Source organism: Acyrthosiphon pisum, chromosome A1 (genome assembly GCF_005508785.2).
Source record: "Acyrthosiphon pisum isolate AL4f chromosome A1, pea_aphid_22Mar2018_4r6ur, whole genome shotgun sequence".
Taxonomy (NCBI): domain Eukaryota; kingdom Metazoa; phylum Arthropoda; class Insecta; order Hemiptera; family Aphididae; genus Acyrthosiphon; species Acyrthosiphon pisum.
This window is the reverse complement of record NC_042494.1, coordinates 69,440,488-69,463,810: the sequence shown is the minus strand read 5'-3', so window position 1 is coordinate 69,463,810 and position 23,323 is coordinate 69,440,488. Positions and strand designations below refer to the sequence as shown.

General features: G+C 30.9%; 2 protein-coding genes across 3 annotated transcripts in view; one reads left to right on the top strand and one right to left on the bottom strand.

The window, feature by feature from the left end:
• The window catches only part of LOC100574407 (protein O-mannosyl-transferase TMTC2-like), a 358,487-nt gene that overhangs the window by 258,286 nt on the left and 76,878 nt on the right, over window positions 1-23,323 (bottom strand). The window contains exon 3 of the mRNA XM_029487429.1: window positions 4,022-4,727. Coding sequence (XP_029343289.1) covers window positions 4,022-4,727 — 706 coding nt within the window. The remainder of the gene's footprint in view (window positions 1-4,021; window positions 4,728-23,323) is intronic.
• Window positions 13,187-22,734, top strand: LOC100161387 (acyl-protein thioesterase 1,2-like). Of its 2 annotated transcripts, NM_001162014.1 has the most exons (6): window positions 13,187-13,430; window positions 17,060-17,091; window positions 17,686-17,751; window positions 18,969-19,266; window positions 21,661-21,825; window positions 22,506-22,732. In NM_001162014.1, the coding sequence occupies exons 1-6, from the start codon at window positions 13,377-13,379 to the stop codon at window positions 22,548-22,550; spliced, it is 660 nt and encodes a 219-aa protein (NP_001155486.1). In that variant the 5' UTR covers window positions 13,187-13,376; the 3' UTR covers window positions 22,551-22,732. The 2 variants fall into 2 exon arrangements, with proteins under 2 accessions (NP_001155486.1, XP_029341893.1); XM_029486033.1 differs by lacking the exons at window positions 13,187-13,430; window positions 17,060-17,091 and adding an exon at window positions 17,527-17,619 and having other exon boundaries at window positions 22,506-22,734.

Here is a 23,323-nt window from a genome sequence, read left to right as displayed (position 1 = left end):
TATTATGAACAATTTCTTTGAACTATTGTCAATTCTAATTATGCGTACATATTTGTATTATATTGTATTCATCATAAGACATTCATTGAATTAATTGTCATAAAAAATAATATTTGCCAAAGCGTATACCTACGAATATTGCTGTTACGTGATACTGTTCACGTCGTTCATTATAAACGGAAATTCTAATTACTAATGCATTATGATATTATAATAAAATTGTAAATTTCCACAGAACTGGAAAAAATATTTTGAATATTTCCAGTTCAAATTTAATTTTCTAATGTTTCATAACTGTCGGATAACAAAATATATCACGAGTACGCATTTCGGTTTTTACAACATTGTGAAAAGGGTATTTGGATGTCTGTAAACTTTCCTTTTTCATAATTATCAGATTAGTTTCAAAACTCGAAACAAATTAGTAATAAAATACTTTACATGTTCGTTATATTTGTGGCATTGAAATCAAAGGATATAATTCATGCTATTTTAATTAGTTAAATATCACAATTATGGAAATGAAACTGAAACTCCTAAAATATCGGAATTGTTAGTTATTGGATTAGTTTGATAAACTTCCTTCGGGAATTTGTAATCATGACAGGAGTTCTCTAATATCTTTCAAAAGTTAGAGTTGTCTCTGTCTGTGTTCAAGTCCTTAAGTGGTAAACTTTTCAAAGCCTCCGTCAAAAGTTTAGATTTAAAAACTCTAAAATTGAATTAATTTATTTTTAATACAATTGTAATTAAGTTACTTTTCTAGTATTGACCTCATTCTGAATCGTAGCTAGTTAAAACGAATACGATAATTTTACGATTTTGAATTTATTGTTTCTTGGCTAATTATTGTTATTGAACTCGAGTTAAATGTTATATAGTCGAAATAATTTTTATGGTCACATTAGCATAAAACAGCAATAATCATAATAAATAATAATCATTTTTATACGCACTTACGGAAACAATACCCAGTGGACACAATAACGTTCATATAATAAACCATTAATTTATCTACGGGTATAGGATGGTAACGTTTTTATTAGACTATTTTTATCTAAAAACGGTGTCGTTTTTCTGAGTGTGGTGGTAAAAAATAACTTTGAAATATGATACATCGCACTATCGTCAAAGACTAAGAGAGATCACCGAATTAAAAAAAAATTGTCTTTTCGGGGCGCCTGGTGGATGTGAAACATCTAAATTATTTTTTATAGAAAATATGCATGAAATTTGAAGAAAATAATCATGATATAATTAATAAGAAACTATTCAGATTTTTATCAAGAAAAATTATTTTTTATTTAAAAATCGCATTATTAGATGATTCACGCGAGTCGCTTCATCCCATCAACAGCCGGTTTCACCCGCCGCATTAGATGTAAAGCATTAAGAAAAAATGCTTTCACTGTTCTGCCGCGTACGTATTACGTAATAGGTAACCATTAACCAGTTATTAAAATTGTAATTTGAACATAAACGATGCTCCAAAAGTCAAATTGTTTTATAATTACGGCATCGCATCAACATACCATAGGAGGGATTCTATAGTTAATTTTTCCTCCATATGTAACAAATTATCAGCCCTCTCCTTGGTCTAAAAAAAAGCTTAACACTGAGTTGATCACTGTTATAAGCGACACGATAAAACGTATATTTTTAACAAAATCTAAAATACTAGATTGATGCATTATCTGTTAATTCCGACACTTTACGATTTCTGATAAAAGTTCACTGTCGATCCCCTGAGGTCTTGTAACTATAGTTTAAATAACTATTTTTCGCCGAGAGACATCCGCTATGCACAGAACTGTCAAAACTATATAATATAGAGCTGACGTTGATCGAGTTGCATTTTTTTTTTTTAGTTTTTATCGAGCCGGCATTTCTTTAGGGATAAAAAAAAAAGATCCATTTACGAACGTAAAACATTATAACAGTGCCGAAAAAAATCCTAATAATATAAAAATAGTATTAACTCATTTATACCTACAACACTAATAATAATAATATATTGTTTACTTTATTTCCTTATACAATATGTCACTATTATACCCCACTCGATTAGACACACGTGATTATCATGACACCTGAAAGAACTATTTTTTTTTTTAATCAACCTGTAGAACGTCTATTAGGTATATCTTAACACTTCGAGTTCTTGTTCCTCCTAATCATTTCCAATGTTTTCTTAAATGTATTAAAATTAACATGGTTGCACCTGCCTATATAGTTGTAGTGGTCTAAGAGCCAGAAACACTAAACAAAAACTGAGTATTATATTATTATAATATGATACTCAATAGGCGTTCGTGGCAAGATCAGTAAAATTGGTAGGGTGGTCAACTTGTTAAATACCTTCTACAGTTACGACAGAAATATATCTCCTCTTCACGCGCCCACACTATAGTTTATTATATATATTATAGTGAATTATCCCTCGGTACTTAAATAATGGACAACAATGGTTCGTGCTCATGACATGGTAATTAAACTGGTAGAAAGTATACCGATAAATAGTGGAAACATTTCGTTTACGCAAATCTATACGATAGTCGTGTAAGTGTTGGATAAGTCGACGGTCGTGTTATTCAAATAGATATTCGTTATATATTTAAAGAAGACGAAGACACCTCCACTGCACATGTTATATTATACCCTTGCAGAAGTAGCACATTGTGTCCGCGCCTACGTAATCGCATTTGAAAATATCTGTACCGGATCCGAACACGCCTTAAGTGGCGTGATGACCCAGTCCCCCGGGAAAATCACTCCCCTTGATCCATTTTCAAGTGTTTACGTCAAGCGATACATTTTACTCTGTATTAAATGTTTTGCCCTTCTGCAGACTGAAATTTCAATCGTTGTTCACCCACATTTATCAGCTGCTGTAGTAAGTTCTTTGGAATCAATCACGTTTTATTCATATTCCACTCTCATCTCACCACGGAAAATGTCTAATCACCTAGGTATACTATCGCCTAGTATGACTTAACTTTATTATATACTTAAGGCATACGATACCTATACAGAGTAAAATATTTAGGTTTAGTTATTCTTTGCAATCTACGGTGGAAAAATTATATACCTATCTATTAAAAATATCGGTTGTCCGATTAAGACCAATTATTTTTTAACTGTTTAATTGTTTTTAAAAAAACTCTTATCCACAGAATTTATGCACATCGCAGTGTACTATGCACTATAGTCTATATAAATATTAAATACATTTTCCAGAATGGTCTAATGGCGTGAAGTGACTGTGCAGATAATCTACTATAAGACCACTGATTGAAATTCAACAAAATCATGTACAAACTATCTGTCTCTAATGACAGGAATTGATGGAATCGACTTTATTGAGTTAAAAAGAACTTCCAAAGTTAGATGCCATTGTACACACCAATTTGCTATTTTAAATTGAACCGATAAAATTAGTCTTTTGCGAGTTGACAATAAAGTTGAAAACTGGGCATACAATAATCGTGTAAGGTCCTACATAACAATTTAATAAAGGAAAAAAGTTTTTTTTCGAATATTTGGGTTCAATATACATTTTAACTCTATGCCATCGTATATTAAAAAATAACTATTTTTGATAATGTAAATAATAAAACCAATCGTCTATCAAATAAGATTTCTACATTCAACTTGTTGTTATATTATAATATTATGAACTGTAAGAATTTATATTTTGTTAGTTTAAAATGATTTCAGATATAATTATTGTTAAAAATGTATATCTATAATCCATTAAATATTATTAATAATTTATTTACCCCGCCACGAGCGTAGGTTATTGGGGTAGATTAACTTAATCGCATTATTAATTAACCTATATTAGAATATATAGTGATTACAATTAATATGGTCCTATTTAGTTTTATTAATAAATATAAATAGGTAATATTTAGCAAAAATAAAATCATAATATCATACCGACGACAAAAATGTCAATAACAATAACAATTTTATTATTAGGGTTGTCGAAAATTATAATAATATTAATCAGATATCTTACCTTGTTCGGCGACTGCTTGCTGGCGAACAGCACGTCGTAGACGGCGCACACGGCCAGCACGGTCAGGCCGGTTTCCTTGGCCAACATGGACGCGGCCGCCATGAGCACGGTGGCCGCCAAGCAGGCCCACTCTCGGACCGCGCAGCACTCGGTGACGCCGCCGGGCAGGCCGTCCAGATCGCTAGAGCACGTGCCCAGGCCCAAAGCAGCGAAGACGGTGCGCACCGCCGAGCCCAGTCGGTACGTCCGGCGGTGGCAGCCAGCGTCGCAGCACACGACGCGGCGCCGCGGGTCTGGCGTCCTGTCCCGGTGCCGGACGTGCGCCGCGTAGCACAGGAACGCGGCCAGGTAGAACAGGCAGGCGAGCAAGTCAGCGCGGCCCACGACACCGGCTACGGCCTCGGCGTGCACCGGGTGGACGGCAAACACGGCTGCGGCCGCAGCGGGACGGCGGCCGGGCATCAGCGTCCGGTACACGGCGTATACCAGATACGTGACGGCGCAGTGCAGCAGAACGTTGGCCGCGTGGTAGCCCTTTGGGTCGAGGCCGCCTGTCCAATGGTTCAGCCGGAACGAAGCCACGCACAGCGGCCGGTATGAGCCGTGCGAGCTGCTCGACCCGATCGGCGTACCCCAGAAGTCGTTGGTCCAAATGTCGGTCAGCGGCGCAGCTCGCGTCACGTCCGGATTGTTAACGATCGCCCGACTGGAAACATACATAACATAATTAGACGATGTTGATGTGTAGGTACTTTGTGCGTTGAGCGAAAGGACAGAGTTTTTACAATCCATACTACATTCCAAACATAATTTTGGACGAAAACGCGTTGCGATTCGCGCGCATTTGCAGTCTATTATCAGTCTACCGTCGTTGCGCGGCAGACTTCAATACTGGCCGATCACAGAGGTTCTACCGTTCCGAGTCTACGCAGTTATTCCAATAATTTTTGGAATAGAATATAGATAAAGGAACGAAATTCATATTTTAATAACGTTATATTATCTGCTGGTAACAAAATGGGTATATTCAATTGTTCGCATATCCATATCAGTATATAAATATTTACACTATAGGTATACTATACGTTTGTCGTTCAATGGATTTATTACCAAATTAATGATAATATATTATAATTTTCAATATTCGGGACAATTACAATGTTATAATTAGGTCGAGCACGCCATAACCATAATAGTATACGAAACTACGTGATTTCGAGTTTAGAACATCGCAGACCAAATCGTCTGGTGGTCTCGTGTTTGACCGATGACCGGCGCAAAAGCACGTCTGGGCGATGGGATGAAAAAAGTCGTTTGGGCAGACGACCGACCGTTTGTTTTCATGCAATGACTGTCTTGGGGTTTTTTTGGAAATCTCCCAAAATCCGCCAAAGAAAACTTTCCGAAACGATCACGGCGAGACGACTCGGTAAGCGAAAACGTCGTGCTGCACGAGATAAATCACGAACCGGAAAAGTTAGCGATCGTGTGTCGGAAGTAGATCGGATATGGTGACGCTCGTGACTAACGCAAAGGGATATTGTGCATGACGAAGTCTTGCGCCGGACATGGTAATATATTATCATATTATAGAATTTTTTTAGATAATTTTTTGCCATTGCTTTGGGGAATTTGATCACTTGTGGTCGTGGAGAACCCGAGAACGAAAATGAACTCAGCCAATGTGAGTTCGACATACTGCCAACAACAGTGAAACAGCAGTGGTCACAGGCGCGTAAAAAGAAAACCATTTGATGGCGACATTTTATTATTATACTTGTGACACGAGCATAATAATGATTATTATTTATTTCGTTAATATAATTATATTTTGATATTAAAGAATTGCAGTGTTTTGAGCCACCAAAATGTGGAAAAAATAATGCATTCTGCTGTGCACTTCATTATTATTATTATTATTTTAATATCTGGGCTAAACCACCAACCTCTTTCCTACCACTACGTGACTGCTTGGTCATGTTATTAATATAATATGCCTAATGTATACAATTATATAGACAGTTACAGAACAATTATCACTATCGTTTCTTCAGTAAATCTACAAAATATGTTGGCGAAGAGTATGTATAAATTATGCCGCGCTTCTCTCTATATACTTCAAAATGTCTCGAGAATTTAATAATAATGCGAACATTCGAGACACAAACAATCCGAACGCTGCGAAGACACAAGTGCTCGTGCAGCAGTGAATGCGAACTTGTTAGTTGTTTGTTCGTTATTTAAGTGGCACAAAGTTCATTTTTATTGTACTTCTAACAAAACTCGAGTGTGTTACACTAAATTGAACGAACTATATATATGTATATATATACTTTACTAACGAACAAATTATTCGACGATCAGATTATTCAACTATACCGCGGCTGCGGCAGTTCCTGCAGACGTATATCATCGGTGTTTTTGCACTCGAAAATAATATAATTGTTAAAAATTATGTATACGGTTTTATCATTTCAAAAGACTTTTGAACGCACACATATTATTATTATAACTCACGTACAGCTTCGTTAAAAATAAAACAAAATAAATAAATTTAAACTATATTATAATGTAATTATAAAACACTATTAAAAGTATGTACCTAATACGTATAAAATAATGCAGTATAATATGCACTACATTATAAGCCTTTATTTTGTTTATGCCTCTTCGAAGGTTTATTTGCAACGTTCTGATTAATTTTAATCTGCATCAAAGTATAATACATATAGAAACGTATTTTGCTTCAAAGCTTTAAAGGACATAATTCGAGTTTTTATTTGCAGCAGCAGCAGTAGAATATCAGGATAAAACAAATTATAAATAGAATCATAAATAAATAACAACAACAGTTTTCGAAAACTCTTTGATTTGTTTAGTTCAAAAATATGTCCATTTTGATTTTGACTTCACCGCTATTATAATCATTCTTCGTATAGTTATAATCAAAAATACAACTAAGTAACCATCTGATATAACCAATGTTAATTCGCTTACCATTGTAATTTTTAAACTCAACTCAAAATCAATTTGACTCGACATTGACTCAAAATATTGATACTATTATTACTATTATTAAAATACATTAGGTTGTTTAGTTTTGATGATCTCAAGAAATTAAAAATCGTTCGGCGCTGTCTGCCTGTCTGGATCGGGACATAATGCTTTTTGGAAGTTTTCGGTTACTTTGAGTTTGGGTGTATGTCCCTTCAACAGTGGCAAATTATGTGTTTGACCATGATAATTCTCTGCGTGTATAGTAAACATGGTCTGGTTCCAATCTGAGCATGAGGTGTCTGTGACCATGCGTGGCCTTTTCGAAGTCTATTCAGAATTACGTTCCGTCGTCTGGATCAGTGATTCTCAACCTTTTTTCAAGACGACGCCCCAATTCAGATCCATAAAAACGGTGACACACTTATAACAATAATTAATGGATTTTTGAAAAATTATCAATTATAAACCTATATGTAAATAATTGAAAATGAGACTATCTTTACAATTATTTTATTATCTGTGTGTTTTTTTCTATTAACTCATAAGCACAAATATAGATAGGTAATAAACTAGATTGCTAACTATAGTAATATTATCAGTCGTCGCCAAAAAAAACGCCATGTTATTGGTTGTGCCTTGTGCGCTATGTATAGTGTTATTACCTAATAGACCAAATGTACCATTGTATTATATCTATTTATGTGTGTTATTATCACGATAAAAATTGGTAAAATACCATAGCCCACAACCTATATGTTGAAAAAAGTTGCGTCATCCAGCCCGCTTATCAGTGTATAGTAGTTAGAAATCTAGTTAAATATATATATCTGTGCTCATAAATCATAACACCATAATAATATCATACATTTATACTTTAGAAATTTACAATATCAATAAACAATCTCTATAACGACACACATTACGGTAATAATCGCGACACCCCGGTTGAGAACCACTAATCTAATTGGTGGGACGGTTGGCCGTGGAAGGATAGTGGTTTTTTTTCGTTCAGCTTCGTCTGATGGGTTGAACACATGTGCTGCCACTTGCCAATTACCATTGATTAAGTATTTGATTGTTGGTTTCAATATTATGTATTATACGTTGGTACTTATATATTGTGTTTCGTACGTACACGACGTCGACGGTCGAGCGTGGTTAGGCTACAAATTATTTGTGTAGCTCCAAATTTTCGAATTAGTAATTACTAATTATTACCAATAATGAGAAATTATTATAGTCATACAACATTTCCCTTCATAAGTCACATTTTTGGGAAATTGGTATTAACTAGTATATAATAAGTATATATTTTCATATATAGGTAATGATTTTTTTACAAGTAATAAAACAATTAATATTAACTAAAATATCGGGGGCCCGTGCGACTCCAGCACCACCCTACATGATAATGTACACTCTGTGCATACAAAACTGTACCTAAAAATTGGTTTTCATTGTTTAGGACTTTGTGCGCAAACTAGTTGTCGTACATTTTAGAAATCTTAGTTTTGAGTCTTCACAGAGTAGTTAACGATTATTCAATTTTATCTTCAGTCTCTCTTTTTTTCTTGATCGACATCACATTATAATAATATCATGCCAACTGTTGATAATTGATATACGCAATATAAATGTTTGGTACCTACTCGCGTGTGGTGTTAACGACTCAGCACCAAAGGTAAACAATGTATCACCCCGCCAAATTTCGAATGTCCAATAGTCTATTTTGTAATCGAAACGAGACACAATAGGTATTTAAATATTTAAATTATTGTAGAGTATAATGCGATTATCAAGAGGCCGAGACTTCGATACGCGTATAGGTATAACGTGTCGGTTTCAAACAGAGTTATATAAGACTATAAGACGTACATTTGTACTGGCCTTTTTATTAAAATGATATGTTCGTTGCCATACATTTTAATTATTTGAATAATTTTTTTTTTTACCAGTATTATAATTTAATATTAGTATTGTTTTTGATACATTATAGCAGTAGGTAGGTATAATATGATATTATGCTCGTATAACTAGTTTTTAAAATCCACTTTTATATGATTTTATGTGCGGAAAAGAACGAACAAGACAAAAAGAATATATTATTCTGTACAATAACACTCACGCATAACAACATGTAGGCACCAATAATAAACATTAATCATACACTCCTGTATCACTTTATTGCGAATCCTCCAAAAGTACTGATTTATTAAGAATGTAATGTTGTTTATGTATTTCTATCATTAATTTTGTTTTCAAATTCCATACCAATGGCATCCGGTAAAATCAAAATAATAAGCCATTAGTCAAAATAATTATTATATAAAGACTGTCACCGATGATGAGGAGCGACTAGCTTAACGCGAGGAACATCACACAATGCTGGTACAATCTATGCATTTTAATCATTAAATCACATTTTAATGATAAATTCTTTTTTTCTTATTTCGTGATACCTAATTGGAGAAAATAAAGATAGATTATGCGTAAATACACTCTAATAGCCCAATACTTTGAAATATTAAATGCAATTTGAAAAATAAAATTATGGATTCTGATTTCCAAATAGGGATTTTACTTTACTTTTTTGAGAACAAAAATTTGTAAATTCTAGAGATCCCTAATCCTAGTTATTTTGTTCCTTCTAGTTTAACAATTTTTTTCCAAAACCGAATCACATAATTATATGTTTAAACTTATTTTAATATATTGTACATAATATCTATTGCAGTATTAGTATGTATTACTGGCCGTTATTAAGTCTTATTAATCAAAACTTGAACATTAAGACTGTTAGAGCTTAAAATTAATTAATATTATTTAAATAATTTCTAACCTTTTTCACCATATTGAAACAAATTTTCTATTTTTATCAAAATAAATTAAAAAACATCTATACAAGTTCAAAAATATATATTGTATAGAAACACTCTAAGTAAGGTTGGGCGTAACACGTCAAACGTTAGCATGCTTGGTGAATCCTGTATTTAAGATATTTTTTAGATTTACTACTGAAAAAAACTAAAAAAATTAATTTTTTTAAAGTGTATAATTTTCAGAGAAGGGTCAACTTAAATTTACTGTTAATAAAAAAAATGTTTGAATTAAATCAATGAACAATTAATTTGTATTTTAAAGATCATATTAAAATTGTATATTAATATTATAATATCATAATATTCACATCAATATATAGTATTTAATACAATAATGATTTTAACTATGTTTTAAAATTGCATATCACATTATCACTACATTAGAAATATTTTTTTTTTATAAATATATAGAATAATATTTTATGGACATATATGTAGGGCATAAATTCTTTGCGCTGTTCATAACCAATTCCAATTAAATGCAGTCAATGTTCCCTAAATTCTAGCCGGTGACGACAAAGCGATATTGAAGTGTAATAAAATAATACTTATAATAGTACTTAATAATTTATAATAATGTATAAGTGTATAACCTAATAAATGACATTGCATCAAAATCTTAGCCCTAAAATTAAGTAACAAAATAGTTATAAAATAGACAAGTAATAAACGAGTTTATGACTCAAATTACTTATGTAATTGTGTTGGATTACACATAGTATCTATTTACTACTGCAGTATCTATAAATAACTTCTATATTTTTTTATTTTGTCTCCTTCAAACGGCATTGCTCTCTCGTTGTTGTCCTAAAATATTTATAGCGAGCGTCTTACGAATTACGATGATTATTATAATTATATCATAATGGGTAGGTACTTGTGTGAAACGTATAACGTTACAACGATTTTTCCTATCATAGGAAATAGTTCGTAAAACCTTACAAGCAACTTGCCAGCGAATAATCATGATATTGGCAGAGTGTAACAGTCGTGGCATGACTTGTGACTTGTGTATAATATTATTATAATATATTATAATATAATATTATTTAGTTTATGGTACCGGCTGTCGGTTCGGGTGTTGTAGGTGGTCAAACCGGTTTACTAGATGGCGTTGGTCGTTCGCGCTATGCCTAATGCTGGTTGTGAATTTGTGACGTGTGTGCCGGCACGATATCGTCGGCGAAGGAAAAAAGTTGTACCAGACGTTACCGGAAAAGCCAACAGAGATTCGCGGTGGATTGCACTGCTGCGGCTTGCCCCCACTAACATCCATTTCGATTGGCAGTTACTGCCAGTTATATAACTGTGGTCGTACCTGTTCTTCCTTCGATGCGATTTACTGCACTTGGTCGATCGACCGTGAAAATGTAACCCGACCGAGTGAAAACGGCCAAGGATAAGGATTTGGGAATGATTATACGTTTTTTGTTTGTTTTTTTTTTCGTTTTACCTCACGTGTGGGGCGCGTATACAATACAAAATAATATATATTTCACGTAACGATAATAGAAAAACTTAAACGCCGAAACTGAAAGTAGGTAACCTTAAATCGAGCAATTAAGAAGCACAACAAAATATATTCGATATATTATAACAATAGGTTCTACCAATAACGCGTATAGGTACAATGCTTAACTTTGTTGACATTTTATTGAACTGTAATACATAATTTAATTCGTTCTTCGTGTATATTGGTAGCAAAATACAATATTGGTACCAGCAGTGTAGGTACATTGCAATAAATTGCAATGTTAATTAAAGATGTAGTAGTTTTTTTTTAATATTCATAATTCATATAATATATTGGCGTAAATATTAATAAATAAAGAAATGGCAAATTGAAATAAATAAATAATATATTAACTTCATAGAAAATGTAGAAATATCCATGTGCCTAATAATAATTTTTTTTTTTATTGGTCTAGAGCCCGCAACAACTGCCATTAACTAAATAATAATTTTATAATATTCATTTGAGATCATCACTTAATATTTTATTTTACTTATAATATCAAGCATTTAACTAAGTAGTTAATGGTATTATCGTATTGATTTGAATTAATATTTACTAAATTATTAATGTAAGTATACATGCTTGTTAATTATTTGTATATTTACTGTTGATAAATAATAGATTAACGTTGTAACTTATAACTATAAAATTTGATTGTTTAACGCCCGCTTAAACATAACTCAACCCGTGGTATATTAAAAATATGATACACGATTAAATTTACCAAGTCTGCATATCGGATATCAGGCCGAGATTTGACTTTTTAAAAGGTCGAGTTGATTTGATAGTCATATTATATTGTTTTTTCCGATTTACTTTTAATGTTATATTATTATAATATGATATAGTATGATAGGTATTATACGATATCGATTTTTATTTATTAACGAACAAACGAAAAAAGCAATTATATATATATAGGTATAGGTACATGTTTAAATATGATATACATTTAAAAGTACGACTAAGTGAGACCAAGTGAGTACCTATCCCTCATACCAAAATTGTATTTTAAAAATATTGTATAAATATAATATACAAATTCTAATATTTGATTTAAACAGTCACAATATTTTAAAATATCAAGCGATTAAAAGTTATCACAATATAGTTTTATATTTTATCAACATTGTAGCTATATATATTATCACAATATTGTAGCTAGATATTTTCACAATAGCTATATATTTTTACACATGTTTGATTTATGCAATTTCAAAATATTTTTCTTAAGTTATTGAACTACGATATTATTAAATAACAGACAATTATTTATAGTACTACAAAGTATATAATATATTGATCAATAATACAATATTATAAACTGGTTGTATAATATGTAATTTTTTTTTAAAATTATAATATTATTGTTTAATTTATGTACTTGGACTTGAACATTTTTAACTTACTATACATACAAATATTATGCGGCCGTGCAATAGATATACCTCGATATTGTTTCAAACTTACAACAGTCGCTATGGTATTAAATTATCTGTTATATTATAATATTATGTGTATAGTATATAGTTGCTCAATAAAAGAAAATAATAATAATATGTGATATTATAATAGTGCCAAGTTTGGTGTTTGACGCGTTTGCCTATTATGATAAACCAGACCAATTTACGACGAAAGATTCTAAGGTCAAACCGTAATCAGTTTGGTCTTAAAGAACCTAACAAGTATAATATAATAAAATATCGCGTATAATACTATAGTGTTGGCGGCGACATTGCGCGATAGCGAGCACGTGCACCGAGAAGTACTTGTGGCACTCGTGTTCGACACACGCCGATGTGCGGACGTTTCTATAGGGCTATTGGAAATCAATCGATATTATTGTAATAGTGAATAATATTATAGATCAAGTTTGATTTTTCTGTTCGTTTTTCAACCGTCGTTGCGTTTTCGTTACAATAACAACAATAATAACAATTATAATATTATCGTCTTCCGCACGATGACCACCTACGAAGCGGTGACGATACCTCCGACGGGCAAACACACGTCGACGGTAAGCAACATAATACTTTCAAATTAATTAGATTATATTTTTTTTTCACTTTATCTAGAGTCAATTATAATATAATGACGCTACGTCATCGTGTTAATAATGATATTATATAGGTTTATGCGGTGATCTCAATGGTAAAATAACTAACGTCCCTGCCGCGCGTACGACAGCTACATCCGAATTGGTTTCCGGTCTTTTATGGCTTTGTGCGATAGACATTTTAATCGGTTCCCACTAATATCTTAATATTGCATTGTTATCCGGTCCCATTTTTTAGTGGAATTAACACTAAAAAATTAACTACTTTTTGAAACAAAAAGTAATAAATAAAAATAAATTGTCAAGTATCTTCCTACACAGATATAATACTACGTGATAAGATCAGATATAGTTAGGTACTCAATTGTTTTTAAAATAATGTATACCTATACATAATAGCGAACATTATACTATTTAAATAATGGTTTTAACCGGGAACAGATACCGGCGAGTACCACGCGTATACCGTCATATTGTTATGATGCGCGTAATTGGATATCGGTATAAAAAAAATATCTATACCCTACAGCCACATCAAATTATTTTAAAAGTAGTACGCGCTAAACATCGTAATCGTCTGTCGTATTTAAGACAAACACACACGTGTGATTTGTTTTTATAGGTACTATTTGTTAAATATTATCGATTCGCACGATCGTCAGACTTGTCATCTGGTACCGAGGTAACAGATAATAATAATATGCTCATTTAACAATATAATAATATGCCATAGCCCTACGCAAACGATAATTGATACATTTAATTATTATGCTCTAACACGTTTCTGGGAGAATCATGTGCGTTAGTTTGTGTAATAGGTTAAGTCTACAACACTTTAGAGATTTGTTTACTCACGAGGAAGTACTCCGGATACTACTTGCGTGGTCTATATATATTATAGTCGTTGAAATAAAACTGGCGATTCCGTTTGAAAACTCAATGAAACGAGCGAAAAACATAATACTATAATTTGCGTACTACACAAAATATATTAAAGACGTGTGATAATAGTCGTATGTTGTCGGTTCGATATAATTATATATTACGTCTATAAATAATAATTTGCTTATTATTATTTTAACGTTACGTTAATATGATTATTATGTATTATAATTTATAGTAGATTAACGTAGGTACAGGTAAAATGTACTTATTTTAACCATCTACCTAATCAAATCCAATATTTTACTTTATGCCTTCTGAATCGAAACAAATTTGACTCTTATAAATTCATTCAGAAATATGATAAATTATGTAAAGTGTGTCAAGATCTGGAGTATTGATAAAAAATTTTAATTTGAAAATTTAGTGTATAAACTGCGGATCATTTATTTATTTATTTTGTGTTTTAAAATTCATATCATTCTATGATATCAAACTTATGACAAAAAAATGTTAAAAATGTATCAATTGTATTAAAACAAAACTTAAACGTTTTCAAAGTTGAATACAACATTACAATATACATGGATAATTTTTACCACCATCGTTATTGTTTCCAGCGCATTATTTTGGAATAGCAATGGTACTGTTTCAAGTTTAGTTAAAAAATATATATTTTTTATTGAATAATACCTATTACCTATATACTAATTACTAGAAGCTTCGTTCACGGACAATTTAATTACCAAACTCGTGTGCTCGCGCAGTCAGACTTAATGCAAACTTCAAAATAAATGTATTGAAATTATTATTGATATATTATTAAGAATTTTGTCATGTTTTATGTAACACATCATTATAATTTTTGTCTTAGCAGCAAAAAGTTGAAGTGTATTTTTCTCTATCAAACCATTTAAAGTCTATGGCCAAATTATCATTTTAAATTTTAATATCTCATCAATTATATTTGTTATCAAATATTGAAATTATACCTCCTCAATGGTGGTCTATAATACGCATATTACGATATTGTGTTTTTACTTTAATTAAATTTTAGTATCGATGTTTATTAAATTAAATTATAAGTAATTAGAAAGTAGTTTTTTAGTAAAAATATTTAGAGAAGAGGTTAAGTTTGATAATTTATTAATCAACGTTATACTTACAATCATTTTAAATAATTCAAAAAATTACTAATCTGTTATGTGACGGTATTATTATTATGTTTTTAGTAAATAATATTATGTAGTAGGTACATGAAAATAGAATTAATAAATTTTAATCATATGATATTATATTTCACTAATTTATACGTTTAAAAAATTCCTACAAACCGAGATAATAAAATCATGTACCTACAATTAATTACATATCTATTTTTTCTTATGGGTAGTACCTACTAAACAAAAGGTATAATACCACCTAGCCGACGAGTGAGAACTAAATAATCGTATATTTACCAATGGTGCAGTTTTTTTAATACTGTTTTAAAAAATCGTATCGACTTGGTGTCAATAAAATCAATGAGTAGTGTTTAATCGAAATTCAAAAACGTTTAAAACGTCAACAAAAGTCAGAAATTTGGTTTTGACATGGTTTGATTAAAATTAGCACCAGAGATTCAATTAGCAAATTGGTCTAAGGTTAGGTACAGCTCAAGAAAAAATTATCAAGTCATTATGTCAGTGTGTCATATACAACTACAGAACGATACCAACATATATTATAATATGTACAAGTGTACAAGACATTTAAGACTAATGTAAGCAGTGTTAATCAAATTGTGTTTTATATATTTAAAGTTGAACATAACTATGTCCAAGCGACAAGCGTACAGAACATTATAAAATATACCAAATAATATTCTTCGAATTAAATACGAAATCTATCTTATACATTTGAAATGCAGAATATTGAAGTAGCATTTGTTTATATGTTTATCAAGGCCAACACATACATTAATTTTAAAAAAAAATATCTAAGAAATATAAATATGCATATTAACATTAATTAAAAATACCGAGGAAGTTCCATCAATAATTATAATTATTTATAGTCAATCATTTTAAAATATTTTACAATTTTAGTATATATTAAGTAGGTATAGGTACTTTTAAACTTCAAAGTCATTTTAAATAATTATAATTAAATCTTTTACTCGTATATATGTTCATGTATAATATTTGAAAAAACATGAAGATATTGAAAATATATTAAACACGGAAATTCTGTTAGTTTATGAAATTATATATTTTGTCATTCATCAATATTTTGTGACTAAATAAATAATTTCCATTAATTTGACCTAAGATGTGCACATACAAATAATTGATACTGTTATAACATAAAAAAAAAATGCCGGAAGGTAATGGTATAGTGACTATATTTTGTCATATTTTAAATGGCAAGGTTATATACACCCGTCCTAACAATGAGTAGGTGTGCACTCACACCCCCCCCCCCCCCATAATCACGAAGGGATCTTTCCCTACCAAGATTGGCTATTTCCTCTCCTGGGGTGGTTTTGGGACATGGAATGCAATGTTTTTTAATTTTATCATCGAGGGAAATACAAAATATAATATATTTTATATTATGTACAGTGATCAGCAGAACAGTTTATTTATATCATTTAGTAGAAAATTATATATTTATAACTGTAATGTTGTTTGTTTGATAAATTAATTACATTTTTTTTTTCTTTACAGATTATTTTTTTCCACGGTCTTGGTGAATCTGGGTAATTCATAAACATTTACAAAGCTTTAACTATATTGATAAAACTCTACATTTTTTTTCATGGTATACACTGTGCGTTTTTTGAAAAAAAAAAGCAATAACTCTAAGATAATTATAAAAAGTTGTTATACTGAAAATATTCACTGTATAATTTTCCTAAATCTAACGGAATATTGCATACCCTCTCAAAAGTATACCATCCGCGCATTGCTTCCAATATGTATAGTAATGCCGGTTGTACTTAATTAAGTTTAAAAGAAATTCACACGGAGTTCATCCTTTTTCTAAACCTAAATATCTTAACACTAAAAATCTAAAAATATCAGACAGAATCTGAAATTGTAAAAAAATTATCGACGAATAAAATATAGTTGACGATATCTTAATATTTTTAATTTAGTATTTCCTAAATGTTTTTAACAATTTATTTAAGGTACCACTGCAGTTTTGATTATTGATGTTCATAATTTGTGACAGTCATTGTGTATATTATATCTATATTTTTTGTTCATCCATTCGAAAAAGCGATGTAAAAATAAAAAAATAACAATAATAATGACATATTTATATAGTGTTGTGTAAATTGTAATTTTAGGAGCATCTGGGCGGAGTTATTGACAAATTTACGCAAACCAAACACCAAGATTATCTGCCCTTCTGCGTGAGTTTATACTTTATTTAATTATTTCACAATAATAATGATTACATACACACTCACTAGGTGACAGGTGTATACACCTGGGGAGGGGGGGGGGGTATTGAGATCAGATCAATATTGGGATTTTATGAAATTATGTTTTTTTTTTTTATCATTTATTTTATTATAATTTTAAATACTTATAATGCATTCATATGGGTAGTAAACAAATTGTGTGTTTACAACTATTATCTTTACAGTTAAATTATCATAGTATATTATTATAAGTAAATAACAATATATACAAACAATAGATCTGATCGCCATGCTCACCATCACACGTTAAGAAGATGTTAAACAGCTGATCGTTTTTAGAGGTAAAAACATGTCCACGAAAAACATACAAATCGAAATTAAAAAGAGGTATTGGAGCAAAAATACTGTTAATAATGAAATGTATAGAAGACTGATAGAAACAACCACTTTGGAGTTTTTCGAAAATATATTGGTTAGGTATTGAAAAGATACAGTAAGAATTAAAAAAAAAAATATAGAAATAAAAAATAATAATGTTTTTTGCCTTTCATAACGACCTATTTATAGCACAAAACCCCAATGAAGTTGTCTCCAAAATACTGTTCTCTATAAATTATTGTATTACAAGTGTTTTTACTCTAAAACCACTCTGTAATGCCTTTTCGTTTGTTTTTGCGCAAACATATTTACGTCATTAGATTAAATTTGTCATTGCTGTCATGTGCTGGGTCCACATGATAATAGTAAAACCCGATAGTTTCAACAGTGACAGCTAAGGTCTGATATCATTATAACATTTATAACTATTGTATACAAAAACATAAGCGTCGTTACATAGGTCTTAGTATCTGGGGGACTATCAAATCTCAATTAAAATTATTATTTAATTTATCAGTGTTAATATTCAAAACGCCTGTTTTTCTGTCGTGACTTGTAAATATTTTTCCACTAATCACCCCCCCCCCTACCCCTTACAATATCAAATCTACGTGATATGCTGTATACGCCACTGCACACACATAATAATTTAAAATGTTTAACCTAGACGTCGTTTCGATCACCGCGACGGCGCGGTGGGTCGATCGATTAACCGATAAACCGGTTTATTCCATTATTATTAATTTATTTCGGCATCTGAAGTACTAGACAAGGATGATGACACATATATATTTATAATTTTTTTTTTTTGTCACCGTATTTTCAAGCCCCAAGATCCCGTTGACGTTAAACAAGGGGTTCGCGATCCCGGCGTGGTTCGACTTGTCGACTTTGAACGAAGACGCGCCGGAAAACGAGTCGGACATATTGCGTGCCGTGGACAACGTGCACGCGATTTTGGACGAGGAATTGGCTAAGACGCGGTTGCCGCCAAAGAAATTGTTGCTGGGCGGTTTTTCGCAAGGCGGAGCGCTGGCCCTGTACGCGGCACTCACATATCATAGGCCACTGGCCGGTGTCCTAATCCTGTCCTGTTGGATACCGTTGCACAAGAGCTTCCCAGACGTAAGTCATCGGCGGTTAAGGCTGGCGATGTATTCTACCTATCACGATTCCATTTTTAAATTGAATTGTATACAAAATTACAATTTTAGTGTGAGATGCCATATAGCAACCTTAAAATTACCCTATAATCTGAAAATTTGCAAAACTGCAAAATAAAAAGTTCTTATTCTTGTTAAAAATATTTGAAACATTGAAACTGATATGTAACAAATATCGAGCATACCATTATTTCTAGTTTTATAAAACAATGCAAAATTCATCGAAATCACTATACTTTATATTCATACAATCGTTCATCGATAAATGGTAAAATATGTTTGAAATTCAACCAAATTAGTATAATATGTATATTCGATATAATGACATTTAAGCGTAGGTGTCTACCATGGAATAAACTATTATTACGTTCGAAATCGATTTTATGTATAAATACATAATGTTGAAGGGATTTAAAATACCTATAAACATTTTATTTTTTTAGTTAAAGCTTAGCTAGTTTCTGTTGATCCACCTGTTTACTATGAATATTTACAGTAGTTTTCTAATTCAAATTGTAACACATACAAGACAGTGACCTACTCAATACGAAGTACACTCAAAAATAACTATACAGCAGACATAGTTTTTAAATATTTATTATAATTTACTATTATTATAACTGTATTAGAAACCCACTTAATGTATATTTTATAAGTACCTACCGCCTACGCATAAACCCAACTTATAAAAACAAGACATTTATATAATTAATGTATGTTAATATTTTAAAAGATAATTCATTAATTTCCGTTAAGAATGCAATTTGTTACGAAACTTTTAAAGTTAAAGCATGAAGTGGGTAAATAATTTACATGGTGGACACACCAAGTAAATTTCACATTATTTCTATACAATTATCTCACTTTGAAAATATGATATAATTTAAACATCATTGATAAATTGACTATATAGATAGTAAATTATTCTATACCCACCTACTTGGTTTTATTAAAATTACTTTTTTTAATATCATTAGTTGTTCTTGGTTTTATAATTTTGTAATATTATATACCTAATTTATTACGGTAACGTTTTTATAACGTTTTTATTACCGCGTGTGGTAAGAAGCTACTAAATTATAGATTAAATCAAATGCCAAAATGTAATGTTCTATTTATTAGTATGTTTTTATCTTAAATAACAACTAGGTATTTAGTATTTTTTAACTAAATGGTCTTTTTATGAACTTAAACATTTTATGACTAAAATAATATTGTTTTAATTTAATAAAACTATTGAGAAAGGGCTTATACAAGTTTATTATTTAGAGTATAATTATAGTTACAATAAAGGTATATATAATGTTTATATATTAAAATATATTTAATGCCGCTAATGACTTATAGTCATATTATATTGATGTAAAATGTTTTATTTTATTAATAAAAATACCTTGTCAAGTAGGCACCTAATACTTTTGTAGTTTATGTATTTCCGTATAGCCGCATGGGTAATAAATAATTAATTAAGTAAACGATAATTGTTTTAAGCATGGTAGATACCTAAATGGAAGTACGCTTTAGAGGAAATAAACAATGAGATGAAATAAATATTACTTTGTTTCATTCCTAATTATTTTCAGTAGATGTTGTTAAAGTGAATTCCTTTTGGGGAATAGGAGTTACTTACGCACACACACACACACACACACACAATAATGATTGTAGATTAGCGTGCATTTACTGGCGATTCCCGAATCGTAATGTATGACCCCAAAGTATTGACTATAATATGGATACGGTCACTTGTCGTCATGCGTTACACCTTCGTCCAAAAAGCATTATGGCCAATATCATCTGGCATGTCTAAAGTTTTTCCAACTTTTCAGGTCAAACAAAAAAAAGCTGTTTCGTTACTAGGAATTTTGAAAATTGGTACCTCTGTAAACAATCATCAACTCTAAAAACCTATAGGTACCTATGCTGCAACGTCTTCCTAAAGAGTTATTTTTACTAACAATTCATGAGAATGGCCTTGATAGTGTTGGTATAATATTCACACATCAGATAAATATAGTCGCCATGATATTTTTACCAAAAGCTATATATTTTAAATGATTAGAACGTCCTTGATAATGTAATAGTTGAACTTTAGATAAGTCATGATAACAGACGGTTTTTAATAGATCGTGGTTTTTATTTCTCACAGCGGACATTTCGTTCTAACCTCGAAATTATAAGAACACGGTCTAACGCGTCTTGAAAACACGAATCATACATAATACTGGTATGCGAAATGCGAATTTTAATTTTTTGAGAACGACCATCATAGTACTTAGGCAACCTTGATGTTGTAATGCGTTACTTATCCCACCTAAATCTGTATGTTAAATATTATATTATTTTTAATTATTAGGCGGCCACGAATAACACCAATATACCAATATTCCAATGTCATGGGACGGAAGACCCAGTCATACCTTACGTATGGGGCACAAGAACATCAGAAATACTAAAAGAGTTTGCCACCAAAAGCAAATTTACAAGTTACGAAGGCTTGTTGCACCGTACAAATGAGAAAGTAAGTAATATGACGCTTTTATGACTAGTAACTGACCAAGTTTAGGATGTTTTGCTATCATTGTTTTCAGTTTTGATCGTTTGCCAAGAATAAAAAGTAATATTTCATTTTAAATCCGTGTATAGATCGATAAATTTGGTGAAGCTATACCGTGTGTCCACAAAAACAAGTCAAACTCTAAAACTCAGTTATTTTTATTACTCAGTACCCTATGTACATATTTTTTTTAATTCTGTTTGCGAGATATGAGAGTTAACTTTTGGATCATAAATTTCAATAAACTGCAAACGTTTAACACTTGCAAGTACATAATACATGTATTTTACGCATGCGCAACAACATAATTTTTTCTGTATACCTATACCCTGTTCTGTGTAGTGTGTACACACTTTTTTTTATTTTAAAATTCCTCGTAATTTTCCCAGTGCAAATGTCATCAATTTTAGTCCCTATACATATACATTCTCTGTCTAACAGTCTATAATTCATACAGTCTATAGTCGTGTGTAAAATTGAAAGCAATGAGGTACAAATTAAACAAAAAGTCAAATATATTTTCGAGTTCCAATGGTTCCAAATATCTTTGAAGAACCCCTCACCTAGTTAATCACGATATTTACATATTTATAAAAAAATTATTCAAGGTCGATGATAGTGCTATAATTTATTTATATTTACAGGAGTTGGCCGATATAAAATCATTTATTCACAAGACTGTGACATGAACAATTTGACATCAAATAGAAGAAGATAAATAGGCTGAATATTAGCCATAAGCAGTATACCAATGTGTATATTATATTTTATACCTTAGGGAAATTGGTATTTTATATTTTATAACTCATAATGACATAATGTTGTGGATAAAATAAACTATAGATTTTTCATGTTAAAACCAATGATCCAAGACATTGAGAGAGTGTTAAGATGCATTTTAACTATAATAGATGTTACTTACTAGAAAAAACATTTTCCTCCATCCATAACAAATTATAGAACGTATTTTGTCATGTCCTACGAAGTGTAAAAACTAAAACATTCCTTTTGCAAAACGTAAAATGTTATATAATTTAAATTTTACGTTTAAAATCAATATTATTTACGTAATATTATTTAAATTTAAAACAATTTTACAACATTCAACATTTTAAAGCCAGCGGGAAACCACACAGTTTTTTCTGTTTTTATCTGTGACAATATAGTTTAATGGTTTTATAGATATGACTTAAAGGGTGTATATGAATCATAGATATATACAACAACTAGATAGCCGTCTCCTTTTTGTCATCGAAGTCGGACGCCATTTACAATACAGGCAATGTTTACAAAATAATATTATCACAGTATGTATGTATAGATAAATAAATATGTATATAAATCAATGTAAAATAAATGTAAACATTGCCTGCTTTATAAATGGTGGCCGATTTAAACATTGGTCACAACTGTAATATAAATACGGCTATCTAGTTGTTGTATATATCTATGATATGAATAT